This window comes from Delphinapterus leucas, chromosome 9 (assembly GCF_059928025.1).
Source record: "Delphinapterus leucas isolate spDelLeu-1000000601 "Yukka" chromosome 9, BTC_Dleu_Yukka2, whole genome shotgun sequence".
NCBI lineage: Eukaryota > Metazoa > Chordata > Mammalia > Artiodactyla > Monodontidae > Delphinapterus > Delphinapterus leucas.
In genome coordinates, this window is record NC_143137.1 from 95,763,281 (window position 1) to 95,777,680 (window position 14,400).

General features: G+C 39.5%; 1 protein-coding gene across 1 annotated transcript in view; it reads left to right on the forward strand.

Annotated features, from left to right (window-relative positions):
• Window positions 1-14,400, forward strand: part of HECW1 (HECT, C2 and WW domain containing E3 ubiquitin protein ligase 1) — a 434,660-nt gene that overhangs the window by 260,399 nt on the left and 159,861 nt on the right. Inside the window, exon 7 of the mRNA XM_089917097.1 lies at window positions 5,502-5,671. Coding sequence (XP_089773223.1) covers window positions 5,502-5,671 — 170 coding nt within the window. The remainder of the gene's footprint in view (window positions 1-5,501; window positions 5,672-14,400) is intronic.

Below are 14,400 nucleotides of genomic sequence, written 5' to 3' on the forward strand. Positions count from 1 at the left end.
AACACTCAAGAGGAAAAAGACAAGTATTTTGTTGGCAAATATCTGCTCAAGAGAAATAAGGGATTTATCACTCGTCTGCTTGTACTCTCTATAAAAGACAGGAAAGTGCAGGACCTATTAAGTAAGAGGTCTAGGATGAATAAAAATGGTAAGGGATTTCTTTGAAGTTCTTTGAAGCTAAAAGAAAGTCAAGTGTATCTGTTTCCTGTTGCTGCTGTAACAAGCTACCACAAAGTTAGTGGCCTGAAACAAGACAGGTATTCACTCAGTTCTGGAGATCAGAAGTCCAAAATGAATCTTAAGGGACTAAAATCAGGGTGTCGACAGGCAGGGCTGGTACTCTTCTGGGGCCTCCTGAGAAGAATGCACTCCTCATCTCTTTCAGGTTCTAGAGTCTACCTGCATGTTTTGGTTCGTGGCTGCATCACTCCAATCTCTGCTCTGTTGTCACATCACTTTCTCCACATTTTGCCCCTCCTTCCTCCATTTTATAAAGACTCTTGTAATTACATTGGGCCTAACTGGATAATCCAGGCTAATCTCTCCATCTCAATAAAGATCCTTCACCACATCTGCAAAGTCCCTTTTACCATGTAAGGTGACATATTCACAGGTTCCAGGGATTAGGTTATGGTCATCTGTGAGGGACCATTTTTCTGTCTATCATAGTCAAGGAGAGATTTAAAATAAATTCTAAAAGATGCAATCACAGAATTCAAAGTGAGCTTTGAGAGCTTTTAGAAAGCAGTAAGAGCATACTCACCACTACAGAATTAGAATCAATGATATGGTGGACTGACTTGAGATTCTCTCCTAGAAAACATGGAGGAAGGGTCAGACATAAAAAGGATAAGGAAGTAAAAAGATGGATGACATATAGAGAGCCAATACATAGATATTTAATGGTTTTGATGAAATGATCGGAACAAATTGAAAGGAAATAATAGGAGAAAGGTTTCTTGAGTTGAATGTGATTTTGAATCTTTAAATTAGACTGTAAGGTGCTAAGAAAAACAATGTATGTGCAGAGACCAACATCTAGACAAATGCCAATTTTTTTAAAGAAATTTTCAAATGCAGACACAGTAGACATCTGAGTGGAAAAAGCATGATACTTACAAAAGAATAAACCATGTTAATCTCAGACTTGTCTTCTTATCATACAGAATGCTAAAATCATGAAACAAAGGCTACAGAGTTTTAAGGGTAGCATGTTTTAGCTGAAGATTTCTGTGCCCACCAGGTTGTCATTTATGTAAGAAGGCAAGAAAAACACATTCTCAGGTTTGCTAGGGCTCAAAGAACTTCATCTTTGCATCTTACCTGAAAGTAATATGTGAACATCCACGCCAGCATACAGAGAGATAAATTTAAGAAAACTCAAGAACTGGAGATACTGCATATAATTGGACTGCTTTTCTTTTTAGAATTTAAAATGAGAAATAACCAGAAAGATAGATCATGGAATTGTCTCCTCTGGAAATTTTCCAGAACGGAGTAGCATGTCAAAGCAAGATTATTGATGCAAATGCTTTACTTCTCAAATCTGTTTATATATTCAGTTTTTACCACGCCTTGGTGGTAATAAATTTCCTGTGTAACTACTATCCCTTTAATTTTCAGTGAATTAACACTACAACCTTAAAAATCATAAACGCAAATACAGATTTTTTTCACAAGTATTGGAGACAATTTAAATATTCAAAATTACCACAGAGCCAAATAATTATATACTGTTTAAGAATTATGTATACAAAATGTTCTAAAAGACATGGGACATCCTTATGGTATAATCCAGGCAAAAGAAACAATTTAGGATACAAGTTTGTATATACAGTATGGTCACAACTATGCAAAGAAAATTACTGAAAGGCAATAAAGAAAAAGTCTAGCAATGGTTGCCACTATGCAGTACAATTTGAAATAATTTAAAAATTCTGTTTCTTTTCCTTCTATATTTAAAAAAGTTACAGTAGGCATCATGTTTATCATCAGAACAAAAAACAATGCAGGAAAAAATGGGGGAAAATTAAGTATTTTCCCATTAATGTATCATTTACTGTTGGAAAATCACAAAACTCTGTGTTCTTATAGACATCCATTCCAACAATGTCATAGTTGAAGAAATTGAGACCTGAAGAAGTTTTTTTCTAAAGTTACAAAGTTCAATAGAGAGTGTTCCAGAACTAAAATCTGGACATACTGACTCCCAGCCAAATGTTCTTTTAACTCCTAATTAGCTCCTTATTGCAGCAGTTTTCAAACGTTTTTACTCGGTGAAACATATATTTTTATAAGTATACAAATTGAACTTAAACTATAAAAGCTCACTGAAAGGCATGAAAGGAGACATGAAAAAATGAAGAAACCTATGTTCTTGAATAGGAAGTATTGTAAAGTTACCATTTCTCCCAAAATTAATCTATAGATTCAATGCAATTCCAATCAAGATCTCAATTTTTTGGAGGGGAGCTGATTAAAAAATTAAAAGATTAATCTGGAAGAATAAATGTGTGACTGGTAAAGAAAGATGTTTTCTTTTGGAAAAAAAACAAGAACAATAAAGAGTAACTAGACTTATCAGGTATCAGACGTATGATAAAAACATTATGCAGATTTAGACAAGTTGTTTGATGGAAGAGAATTTTTTAAAAAGACCCATTTATGGGCTTCCCTGGTGGTGCAGTGGTTGAGAGTCCACCTGTCGATGCAGGGGACGTGGGTTCATGCCCCGGTCCGGGAGGATCCCACATGCTGCGGAGCGGCTGGGCCCGTGAGCCATGCCCGCTGAGCCTGCGTGTCTGGAGCCTATGCTCCGCAACGGGAGAGGCCACAACAGTGAGAGGCCTGCGTACCGCAAAAAAAAAAAAAAAAAAAAAAAAGACCCATTTATGCTTGAGAATTTGACCTATGCCAAAGTTGTCATTTTTATTAAAAGGTAATATCACATAATGGTTAAAAACACAGACTTTGGAATCAGAGAAGTAGGTTCAAATTTCATTTCTGACATTGACCAACTCTGAAGACCTGGTCAAGTTACTTAACTCAGAAACCTCTATTTTCTCTTCCTCAAATTAGGGATGTAATAACTATCTTGTAGAGTTTGTGGTTAGGATTAAATCAGATAATGTATTTGAAGGGCATAGAATGGTCCCCAGAATTTAGTGGCTGATCAGTAAATGACAAGCAGCAGTGATGGAGGTGATGAAGGTGATGGTAGTCATTATTTTATGATGGATAAATTTATATGTCTGTCACACTCTGGGCCATATTCCCCAACACCACCCCCAGATTTGATGGTCCACTGGGAGAACTCAGCATGTAGTCATACTCGTGACTCTAATCAATAGTCAATTACATTGACTATAATCAATGTCATCAATTACATTGAAAAGATACACAGCAAATTGCAAAGGAAAAAGGTGCCTGAGATGGTTTGGAGGAAACCAGGCCCAAGTTTCCATGAGTCCTCTCTCACTGGAGTCACACAGCTTGGGTTTATTTCTCCCAGCAACAAGTTGTGAAATACTATGAAATACTATATACCAGGGAAGCTCATTACAGACTCAAGAGCCCAAGGTTTTGATTGGGGGCTGGTCATACGGCCAAAGTGCTCCTAGCACCTACCAAAATTCCAGACTCCCAGAAGAAAAGCAGGTGTTCAGCATAAACCATGTAGTTTGCACAGACACTTGAGGCACAGAGAGCCACTCTTATCAATTCTGAGATGTGGGAACCCTGCTGAGATCCGAGTTCCCAGATCCTAGCCAAGGACCAACCCCAGAAACAGACCTTTCGAAGGCGAGACGTCTCAGGCTGCTTTGTTACTTCTTTTCTGCACACATTCCCATGGGTGTAGCCTGGGTTTTGCAAATTTCTGTGATGTTTGTACTTTCTAACCTTTATTCCGCTTCATGGCAGTATATTATAATGCAAGAGAGTAAGAATAATTTCATTATGGAGACATCCTTGAATCAACTCAAAATGACATTTAAGTAAATGCACATGAAAAATTCTGTACTTTTTTCATCAGTAACAAATTCCTCCAACACCTCACAACTTATACCATACTTGAGAATCAGTTCAATGTATTTTTACCTGTTTCTTTCACTTATATATAAATATGAACAATTTTGGGGGAAAAATACTTTGATAATAGAAAAATTTTAATTATATTTTTTGATATCATATATTTCTAATAAATATAAGATGATTTCAAATTATCTCAGACCAGCCATAAACCATTATCACAAATGACCTCTTTCTCTCTCCCCCCCACACAGAGCATGAAATTGTACATGATCAGACATTTTCAATTACATGGAACGGCTCAGTTGTCAAAGCCTTCCCTCCCGACCACACGGTCTCTCCTCAGAACCCTCCTCACTGATGTGCATTAGCTCTATGGAGGCCATGTTTTTTTCCTTTCCTCCAATGTCTGTGCTCTTTGCTCTTTTTTTTTTTTACCATCTTTTTTTTTTTTTTTTTTTTTTTTTTTTGCGGTACGCGGGGCTCTCACTGCTGTGGCCTCTCCCGTTGTGGAGCACAGGCTCCGGACGCACAGGCTCAGCGGCCATGGCTCACGGGCCCAGCCGCTCCGCTGCATGTGGGATCTTCCTGGACCGGGGCACGAACCCGTGTCCCCTGCATCGGCAGGCGGACTCTCAGCAACTGCGCCACCAGGGAAGCCCTCTTTGCTCTTTTAATCCTCACCTTTCTCTTTATTTCTTCTGATGCACTGTCTCCTTACTCAGTGGAAATCATATTTATTGTGAGGCTAGAGCCCTTGGTTTTCTGTCTTCACTTTGAAGAAGTGGTTCCTGCTTCCCTGGTGGCGCAGTGGTTAAGAATCCGCCTGCCAGTGCAAGGGACACGGGTTCGATCCCTGGTCCGGGAAGATCCCACATGCCGCAGAGCAACTAAGCCCGTGCGTCACAACTACTGAGCCTGCACTCTAGAGCCCGTGAGCCACAACTACTGAGCCCGTGTGCCTAGAGCCTGTGCTCTGCAACAAGAGAAGCCAACACAATGAGAAGCCTGCACACTGCAACAAAGACCCAATGCAGCCAAAAATAAAATAAAATTCACCTGGACCCACTGAATTTTCCAAGTTGGATTTCCTCCCTCAGTGTGCACCAGGTTTCCCGAAGTGACCCTCAGCCCCTCACCCCAACCTGCCTGAGGAACGCCAGAAGCCCAGACCACTAGGGGCCAACAGTCCTCTCTTGAAAAGCATAGTGACCACAATGCCAGTCTTGACTTATTACAGGCACTTCTTAACCAAAACAATTTAATACAGTAAATGTTCATTTAAATCAGTAAATGTTCTGTGTAATGGGTTCTGGAGACATATCAGTCTATATTTGTAATGAGGTGGAAAATGGTCTAGAGATTGAAAAACGTTTTACACGTTTCAGATGGACTCTTCTCCTTGTGTGAGGCCTAATATAATCTTTAACCTTGCTAAAATACATGAAATTAGAATATCCTCTGTTTTATAGATTTCCAGGCCATGGGGTTGAAGAAGGGGATGTTTTTCAACCCAGACCCTTACCTGAAGATTTCCATTCAGCCTGGGAAGCACAGCATCTTCCCTGCCCTCCCACACCACGGACAGGAGAGGCGATCCAAGATCATCGGCAACACCGTGAACCCCATCTGGCAGGCCGAGGTGAGTGCCCTGGCCCTGAAAAGGAGCTTAAGGGACAACGAAACCGTTGACCCTGAAGCCCACATGCTACTCCCTCCCTCCTTGGAGCCCCAAACTCTGCTGCTAAGTTCATGGTTCTCTCGGTCCTGGAAAGTCACCATGTTCTCTTTGGATTACAACTCCTAGAGATCTTGATTAGTCTCACAGCGTGGGACCATGAAACTAATCCTTGCAGCTGCACTCAGTAGCCATACGCAGTCAGCCTTCTGTATCCGCAGGTTCTGCATGTAGGGATTCAACCAACCTCGGATGGAAACTATCTGGGGAAAAAAAAAAATTCCAGAAAGCAAAACTTGAATTTGCTGTACACAGGCACTATGTACCTAACATTACATTGTATTTTCAACTATTTACATAGCATTTACACTGTATTAGATATTGTAAGTAATCTGGAGGTAACGTAAAGCATACAGGAGGACGTGTGTAGGTTATATGCAAATTCTCTGCCGTTTTATGTAAGGGACTCGAGCATCCATGGATTTTGGTGTCCTCAGCAGTACTGGAACAAGTCCCCCAACATACCGAGGGACAACTATAATAGCCTCTTGCTCTGATTCTGAACTTGCACCTGAAAGCAGGACAGGAGAAGGAAGTGATGTGTTTTAATCCAGGCATTCTCATTCTTCCCACGCATGTGGTCCTTAAGCAAGAGTGCCAAATTTGAATTGTGTCCCTCTGGACCGGTTCCAGAGATTCTGAAACTGTCAGGTTTCCTAGGACAGGTAAATCAATAAGTCTTAAAATGACACTAAGATGGGGTTGCATATTGTTTGATTGAAATAGGCACGGAGGCTGATTGTTCATGCCATCTTCCCGGTTTACACAGTGCTAGGCAACTTGCTGGAGTTTCAGATAATTTGTTTTATCTGATACAGGCCCTTCTCCTCTCTTACATGTGTCTCCACCACCAGCTGGGAGCTAGGAGGCTCCTCAACAAAGCCTCATCAGGCTCAGCCTCACAGTGACTAAGTCCTGTCCTAGAGAAACAGCAGGAAGTTGTCACACCCATTGACTGCCTTGCTCCCTGCTTTAGCTTGAGGGTATAACCTGCAAACTGCATGGCTTGGGAGACAGCGGGGTTTAGGGCATGGAAATGCCACAGTATATAACGTAGGGGTTAAAAGTACAGATTTGCAGTCACACAGACCTTGGTTCAAATCCCAGCTCGGCCAGTTGTATAACTTTGAGAAATCGGTTATCCTCAATCTGAGCATCAGATTATCCTCATCAGGCTGGTGCTGATGGAAATGTGTTGCTGCTACCCTGGGCACTCGCTTTGGGCAGGGTTCCTTCCTTTATTGTTCAAAGTAGATCCTCTCTGATGCAGAACTTTCAAGCATCCTTGACAAGAAAGTGTAGACGTTTGGGGCCAAAGCTTTTTCATTGTCTCTTAAATTATACCACCTACTTCCTAGGCTTAATTTAGCCTGACCCAGGTTTTACAGAAGATCAACATTAGAGCTTTTAAGTGGCCATCAGGGAAATAGAATTGTATTTGAACTTCTTACTGCTTTGGTTATCAGCAGACTCTAAAGCGCCCACAGGACCGCTAGCATGGAATCATGAATCCTACATTATTTGTTTCTTCAGTCCTGGCTGTTCTCGCCAATTATTTATGGACCCCTCACTCCATTCCTGGAGATAATACAAGACGCCACAGGAATTTATAGCACATGGAAAAAAAAAAAAAAGCCTCTCCTAAAGAACTTTAGAGCAGCTTGTACTAAGACATTTAGTCATAAAGGTGTTATAAGTCTCAAAGAACATTTATAAAATCCAGCACCATCAGAATATGTTTTGGCTAAAAATGTCAACTAGAATCCACTTTAAGTTCTGAAATTATTTCCGAATCTTTAGTTCAGTTATACTTTGCAAGGACACAGGCCAACCCTCACTCTCCCTCTGCTCTTGACCTCCTTGTTCTTTCCAGTGTGCTGTGGCAGAGGTCAGCATCCTAAGGTAAGTTTCACCACATGTCTCCCTGACAAGGCTCAGACTGAGGATAACTGATTTCTCAAGCTAAACAGCAAGTAACTGGCTGAACAGTGATTTAAACCACAGCGTGGTTTGCGTGACTGCAAAGCTGTATTTTCAAACCCCTAAATTAGCTTACAGTGCCCAGAGCTCAAATGTGGGAGTCTTAACCCCGAGGCAGAACATTCGAGGCCTCAATGACCCAGCATTGCTTACCACTTGTGTCAGTTAGGGATGCCTCAGGCTCTAAGCTAGAGGAAGCCTGGTCAGCTGTGATATTTCTCACAAACCAGAAGTCCAGAAGGAGGTGGTCCAGGCAGTGCAGCTACTGAGTACGGCCACCAGGGACCCAAGCTCTCTGGGTCTTGCCACTACACCTTAGCAGGTGGCTCTCGTCTTCCTGTCTTAAAGCCTCAAACCCGAGTTCCAGGTAGGAAGAAAGCAAAAAGACTGAAGAAACTTTCTCCTTGAAAGGCTTTGAATTACTATCTTGTAAGAGAAGCCCTATTACCTATCACAGGACCTCACCTGGTTGGGAAAATCTAGTGTTTCGCTTCCCTGACTCTCTCGTCGGGAGGGCTGGGGACTAGACGGTTGGCTGCATAAATTGTGTCTTTGCTTATATCTACCTAATCCGTACATCCTCAACTAATCCAACCAGAGATTCCTGCTCATGCATCAATTCTCAGCTAAAATACCACCTCCTACCTGGCACCCCATCCCAGGCCTCAGAAGGAAAGTGCTTCCTCCCCTTTGCTCCTTTGTCCAGACCTCTACATAGTGTCCTCTATTTGCACAGCTGTCTTCCTCACGAGACTTTGAGCTCTTCAAGGAAAGGAATCACATCCAATTTATCTTGATACCTCCAGTTCCTGGACCTAATACTACTAGGTTCTATAGGGATTACTATGCCAAGCAGTGTTTGAAACATTTTATATAATTAACTCATTTCATCCTCACAACAACCCTATGAAATATGTACTATTATTATCTCCATTGAAAGATGAGGAAACCAAGGCACAGAGAAGTTAAGTGAATTTCCCAAGGTCACACAGCTGGTAAATGGCAGAACCAGAATTTGAACCAGTTCAGAGCCTGATACTGATCAGTTTTGTGCACAGGTGGTTGTGAATAAATTCTGGAGAAAATATCCATAGCTTATATCAGACACTCAAAATGATCATTATACCTCCTCTTATTTCAGGTTAAAAAAAATCAGTTAAAATTGACAGCATTGAGTGATAAGGCCAAAGGCAGTTATCAAAAGCTTAAATTCGTCTTTCCAGCTAATCATATGAGCCCCTCCTTCTGGAGGCTAAGTTTGAAGGATAAATGAATTTTTTTTTAAATGGGGGAAAGCAAGGTGAAGTTCTCATGGCTGATTATTAATTCATTTAAGAAATATTTCTTGTGCATGTACTCTGTATTAGAAATCGAAGCGGCAAAAATGATTGATAGAGAAGACCCTGCAGGCTAGTGGAAGGAGAAAATACGATGAAATAAATGTCCTAATCAAGGTGTGGACAGAATGCTGTGAAACACTGAGGGAAGATCTCACAGAGGGTGTGCTCTTGGACTTGGGTCTTGACGAGTGGCAGGATATTTGGGGGACGGGGAGAGCATTCCAGGTGGATGGAACAACATGTGCAAAGGTACCAAGGCAACCGCAGACACTTAGGGGACTGTTCAGAAATGTCATGTGGGTGGAGCTTGTCGTGTTCTCAGATAAGAGATGGCAGCTGGGCTGGGCTTATTTCAATCATGCATATCTGGCGTGGTTTCCTGATTGCTTACAAATGGAAGCTAATGTTGGCTTCTGGGGTCTCACGTTGCACCTTAGTGAGCGAAATGAAGATTCCCTGTTCCTGCAAGATTCATGCAAGTCTTTAAATCTGTATGCAAGGAGGTAAAGGAGAACTAAACTGTCCTACTTCCCGTATTTGTTGATTAACATACCAAGGATGTTCAGTGAGAAATAATCGAAGTTGCCTGCACTTAAGAGCAAGAATACCCTTTCATGTGTAGTTTAAATGCTCAATTTATTTCTTTGATTAATGTTGCATTAAAGTCTTACGTGGTTTTTTTCAAATTTATTCAAGTTCAAACTGGAAACATATTTTTGCTAATGAAAACATGATAAATCTGAGAAAAAATAAAGTTACTGTCAGAAGTTTTAAATGAGGAGGGAAAATTGAGAGAAATACATGGTAAACATAATGCAAACTAAAGAAATTAAAAAGAAGACTTCCATGGTGATTGATTTATCTCCTCTTTTTTATTCCTGTAATTAGAAACTGTTTTCACTCCAGGAACACTGTCCTTGACTTTTAGGTCTGTTTACTCTCCAGTATGGATGTAATGAGCATTTATAAGATTATAGCTTCACAGAGAAGTTAAACAGAAACAGCAGCAACTAAAGTGTCTCGGGTTATCTGTTCAGAGTGCTTATGTAGACTGTATATTTGTACCTCTAAGTAAAACAGGGAACTCCTAAAAGCAGAGTCTCAGAAACATCAAGAAGATTGATTATATTAAAATCAGGCCTGGGGCCCTGGTGTATAGTAATCTCTACCCCATTCTCCCTGTCTCTGCCCTCAAAGCTGGGTGGATTAATCCCCATACATGTGCTGCTACTCCAGTCTGGTCATAAGATTAGAAGATTAGGTAGATAAGGCCTGGCCTTGTGGAATTTACATTAATGTGAGAAAAGCAAAACAAAATAAATAACAAGATAATTTCAATGGAAGACAAGTAACATGAAGGAACCACCACATCATAATATGATGTGTTTGATGGAGAAGAGCTGCCTTAGATAGCGGTGGTCCAAGAAGGCCTTTCTGAGTTGCTGTCATGTGAACTGAGAAGCCAGATATACAGACCTGGCTGGATGTGCATTTCAGACAGAGGAAGCAGCCAGTGTGAAGTCCTGCATATAACGGTTTTGGATGTCTAAGCAAGAAGGTCACAGTGGCTGGAGGATGGCAAGTGCGGAAGGGATGGGGTGGAGTGTAAGACGAAGTTGGAGAGAGAGGCAGGGACCAGCATCTTGTAAATTCTGGAAAGTGGTTGGGGTTTTATTGTAAATGTGGTAAGAAGCCATTGGAGCAGGGAAGCATCACACTGATTAAAATTTTATAAAAATGTCCTGCTGCTATGTGTGGATTGGATTATAAAGAGGCTAAGATGAAAGCAGTCGATTTCGCTTCTGGCTCTCGTGGAGCGGCATGTTGGCACACTAACGCAAAAACACCTAGAAAAGCCAGATAAAATATAAAACTTAAAAAATGGTGATGACATCTGAGAATGGTTTAATCAACCAGAACTCATGTAGTCAGGCTCCTGGAGAGAAAGGAATTGCAAGTGAGCCATCTTTCTGCTACTACTTTTTAGAAGAGGGATAAGAAAGTAGGCAAAAAGCTACTGAAGGTCAAAGAGGAGTTTGCTGTAATCTCACAGTACTGAAAAGGCAAACTAGGAGTTCTGGATCCTCCAAGGAGGAGGTGGCCTAGAAAACCCCAGATTCTCACGTGGACCCCTGGCTAGCTAAGTACAGGATCAGGGCCAAGCTGTGGTAGAAAACTTTAAGACAGCTCAGACAGCTCAGTCCCTGATTAAATAAAATAATCTGACCCCACTAGCAGTAAAAAACAGGCACATGGAGGTTTATTATTGGAGTTATTAGACATAGATTTTAAATACTTTTTATGTGTTTTTAAACTTAAAAAGCTAGACATAAACAATAAAACGGTAACTATAAAATGCCCTAAATTGAAAATTAAGCAGGAAAAGCTCCTTAAAAATCTGACTCAAGAAATCACAACAAAAACTAGAAAATATTTTGAGCTAAATAACAATGAGTATATGACATCTCGAAACTTGTGGGATGCAGCTAAATTAGAAAAGAAGAAGAGCTGAATATCAGTGTTCTGAGTTTCCATGTGAATAAGCTATAAAATTAAGAGCAAATCAAACAAAAAGAGCAGAGGGAAGTATAGTGAAGATAAGTGCAAAAATCACTGAATTAGAAAACAAATGCATAACAGAAAATTAACAAAAATCAAAATGTGTTCTTATATTTATTAAAAAGATAAGAGAATATTATAACATTTTTGCTAGTAAATTTGAATGGAAAATTCCTAGAGCAACATATCTTACTAAACTGATACAAGAATAAACAGAAATGCTGAGTAGTCTTTTATCTCTTAAGGGAATTTAGTATGTAATTTAAAACGTTTCTACAAGGAAATTCCTAGGACAAGGATTGTCACTATTGAATTCTCCCAAACATCTAAGGAAATAACAATGATCTTGTAGAAATTCTTCCAAAGAAAAGAAAATTGTTTTACGAGGTCAGCTTGTTTTATAAGACCAACAAAACTTTGATACCTAAATCTGACAAGGTCAATACAAAAAATGCAAATTACAGTCCAAGCTCTCTCATGAAAATCTGTGCAGTTATCCTAAATAAAACATTGGCTAATTGAATCCAGGAATATAAAAAGGCTAGTACTTTACCAAATTGTGTTTATTCCAAGAATACAAATACTAAAAAAGCATCAATCAATGCAGCAGTTTCTCTCTGGCACCAGTGAACTCATCATTTTCTGAACTGCAGCTGGACAAAAAAGGGAGTAACTAGTTGTCTATGCTACGGTTTATAACAGGCAGACTTCCCACAAATCTGCCAATGGTAAAACACCCGGAAAGCAATGAGACACAAAACTTGTGCACAAAAGTGTGCCAACGTTACCAGAAGTTCACCTAATTTCTAGTTCATGAGCTTCCCTCCAGTATCTGGTATAATAACTGCTTAGGACTTCAACCAGATCTGCACTTCCAGATCACTGCTATTGATTTTTTGTTCAAAGTCACCAAGCTGTATGCTCCCCACAGCAAATGTGCCATATGATACCCAGTTAGGAAAATCACATATGGAGAATGTGCTTAAAAACTATTGATACCATAATGGTAAACATTTCATTCTCTTAAAAAAAAAAACAACAGCAATCTTCCTGTTATTGGTAATTGTATCAGAATTTTTTTCCTTAAGTATATAACTGCAAATAGGAAAAAAGTGCACAGACGCAGGCTTTGGCATTGTTTTTTTGATTTTTCAATTGTAGTTTTTTTTGGTCTCTAATATGCCTTTCATGAGTATTTTTATCTTTATTATCTTTATTAGGAGATAATTTACATAATAAATACAATTAATTGCATACAAGTGAAAAAAAATGCATTCGTTCAAAACAATTTGATGAGCTTTGACTATTTTAGATGCCCATGAAACCACACCACATTAAAGACACACAACATTTCCATCGCTCCCAAAAGATTACTGGTACCATTTCACAGTTCCGACCTGATTTCATTCCTGGCCACTGTCAAATTCTGAACTATTTCTTTTATCATAATAGATTAGTTTGCATTTTATATGAATGGAATCCTACAGTATACATTCTTTTCTTTCTGGCTTCTTGTGCTCAGGATAATGTTTTTGTATTCATGTATGCTGTTGCATACATCAGTAGTTTGTCCCTTTTACTGCTGAGTACCATTCAGTTATATGGCTCTGCCACATATTGTTTATCCACTCACCTGTTAATGGACATTCAGACTGTTTACAGATATTGACTATTGTGAACAAAGGGGCTGTGAACATGCAGCTACAGTCTTTCTCTCAGGAAATACCTAGGAGTGGAATGGCTGAATCACTTTGGTGGGTGAAAACTTGCCAAAAAGTTTTTCAGTGTGATTGCACCGGTACACATTCCCACCAGCAGTGTTTGAGAGTTCTGGTTGCTCTGCATCCTCATAAACACTTGGTATTCTCTTCTAATTTTAGCTCTTCTAATAGATGTGAAGTGGTAACTTACTGTGGTTTCACTTTGCATTTCTGTGATGACTAATGGTATTGATCGTCTTTTCATGTGCTTATTGGCCATTTGTACATCTCTTAAGAAGTATTTGGAGATGTCTAACTTACTGAGATTTGAGAGTTCTTTATATATTCTGATTCAAGTTCTTAGTCACACATATATTTTACACATATTTTCTCCCATTCTGTGGCTTGCCTTTTTGTTAATGGTGTATTTCAAAAAGGAAATGTTTTTTATTTTTATAAAACCCAGTTTATTAAGTAATTTTCTCTTATGATTCATGCTTTCTTCATTCTATCTAATTAATCTACCAAAGTTAGCAAAGATAACTACTAACTTTCCTCTAGGGGTTTTATAGTTTTAGCTTTTTTTTTATATGCCTCTAGGATTCATTTCCAGTTAATTTTTGTGTATGGTATGATGTAAGGATTGATGTTCATTTCTTTCCATATGGATGTTGAGTGGTTCCAGAACCCTCTGTTGAAAAGACTTTCCTTCCTTCTTGGACTGTGTTGGTACCTTTACCAAATTTCCATTGAACAAATATGTGTGGGTCTGTTTCTGGGCTCTCTATTCTATTTCATTGAGCGATCTGTCTTTCATCATTATGACTCTGTCTTGATTAATGTAGCTTTCTGGTAACTCTTGAAACCAGTAGTAAAAGTCTTTCAACTTTGTTCTTCATTTAAAAAAATTATTTCAGCAACTTTCAGTTTCTGGTTCCACATGTAAGGAGCTTACAAGTTGCCAGTCCATCCTAACAATGATGAAAAGCTGAACAGACTGAAAAAATCAACATCTCTGCTTGGATTTATAAGAGAGAGGAGGACACAGAGTAAA